Genomic DNA, 1,849 nt, shown 5'->3' on the forward strand with positions numbered 1-1,849 from the left:
TCTCTGCTAAAATAGAAAAAATTAGCCAGGTGCTGTGGCAGGCACCTGTAAGTCCCAGCTACTTGGAAAGCTGAGGCTTAAGAATCACTTGAGCCTAAGAGTTTGAGGTTGCTAAGAGCTATGATGATGACACCATGGCCCTCACTCAACCCTAGAGGGAGAAGGTAAATAGAACAGAACAGAATAGAATAAAATACAAAAATTTGAGGTTTCAAATGTTCATGGACAGATGAATGGATAAAATATTATTCACCCGTAAAAAGGAATGAAATCTTGATATATGGTACAACATGGATAAACCACGAAAACATTCTGGTAAGTGAAAGAAACCAGACCAAAAAGAACAAAGACTGTATGATTCTACTTTATAAGGTATCTAAAGTAGTTAAATTCATCCACAGAAAACAGAAGAGTGGTTGCTAGGAACTAGCAGGAGGGTGGGAGGTGATGGGGAATTACTGTTTAGTGGGTATGAGTTTCAAAGTTCTGGAAGTGGGTTCATGGCTGCATAGCAATGTAAAGGTATTTAATGACAAAGAACTATATATTTAAAGATGGTTAAAATGATAAATTTAATGTTGTGTATATTTTACCATGATAAAAATAAAAAACTGGGGGGTCTACTTTTTACACACAAAAGAAAGTACATCCCTGCCCAGTGCAGTGGCTCATGCATATAATCCTAGCACTCTGGAGGCCAAGGCAGGTGGATTGCTTGAGCTCAGGAGTTCAAGGCCAGACTGAGCGAGAGTGAAACCCTGTCTCTACTAAAAACAGAAACAAACAAACAAAAAACTAACTGGATGTGATGGCCCACACTTGTAGATCCCGCTACTCGGGAGGCTGAGGCAAGAAAATCGCTTCAGCCCAAGAGTTTCAGCTTGCTGTGAGCTATGAGGAGCCTAAAGCACTCTACCCAGGGCAACAAAGTAAGATTCTGTCTAAAAAGGGAAAAAAAAAGCACACTCCATCTTTGAAGGGATAAATAAGTAAGTGGCTGACTGCGCACCTATTGGGACATGCTTCCAACTTATTCTCACCAGAATAACTGAAGGATGAGAAATGGAGATAGACATTACATTGTTTACCTCTTTAATTTCCCTCTAACCACTTTCAAAGATTACCTGTGTTTTAAAGAGTTCACTGCAGTTCTGGAACAATTTTGATGATGTTTGATATTTCCCAGACAAGCCTCCTTTTTCCTTAAGTTTATCTAAATATTTCTCTACATCTTCTCCCTGGAAAGATAGAAAAGATAAAACTTTTCCTTTCACAATTGTGAAATTTACCTTTCACAAATTAAGATATTTAGAGGGCAAGAAATAGATTATCTGTAGTACAAATATAATTCTCGGTTTGCAACTTTAAAAAAATTGTTGTTTAAAAAAAAAATTTGTTGTTGTTGTTATTTTGCAGTTTTTGGCCAGGGATGGGTTTGAACCCACCACCTCCAGCATATGGGGCCGGCGCCCCACTCCTTTGAGCCACAGGTGCTGCCCTGCAACTTTTAAAAATAGCATCAGATAAAGACTATATAAATATCCAAGGATATAACATTATCAGACTCTAAAATGCAGGATTCTAGTCTTTGGCTCACAAAAGGAGTTTCTCTAACAATTCTGGGAAGGCTAAGGAACTGCCTGAGTGTGGAGAGTTTTGTCAATAAAAAATATATTTAAAAGAGTTACTTGACCAAATTAACAACATCAACTAAAAGATGTACTTGGGCACATAAGCTAAGACAGAGCACAAAACTGCTATAGCCATTTGTAGCCCACTGCCGATAACAAAAATAGCATCATTTCTGTGGCTTCACAATCAGTTCTGTGATTTCTTTCCCAACCTCCTA

General features: G+C 38.2%; 1 protein-coding gene across 1 annotated transcript in view; it reads right to left on the bottom strand.

Annotated features, from left to right (window-relative positions):
- TMEM87A (transmembrane protein 87A) overlaps window positions 1-1,849 on the bottom strand; it is a 57,159-nt gene that overhangs the window by 46,071 nt on the left and 9,239 nt on the right. Inside the window, exon 4 of the mRNA XM_023514257.1 lies at window positions 1,125-1,238. Coding sequence (XP_023370025.1) covers window positions 1,125-1,238 — 114 coding nt within the window. The remainder of the gene's footprint in view (window positions 1-1,124; window positions 1,239-1,849) is intronic.

This window comes from Otolemur garnettii, unplaced genomic scaffold, assembly GCF_000181295.1.
Source record: "Otolemur garnettii isolate 467f Iridium unplaced genomic scaffold, OtoGar3 scaffold00050, whole genome shotgun sequence".
In the NCBI taxonomy this organism is placed as follows: Eukaryota; Metazoa; Chordata; class Mammalia; order Primates; family Galagidae; genus Otolemur; species Otolemur garnettii.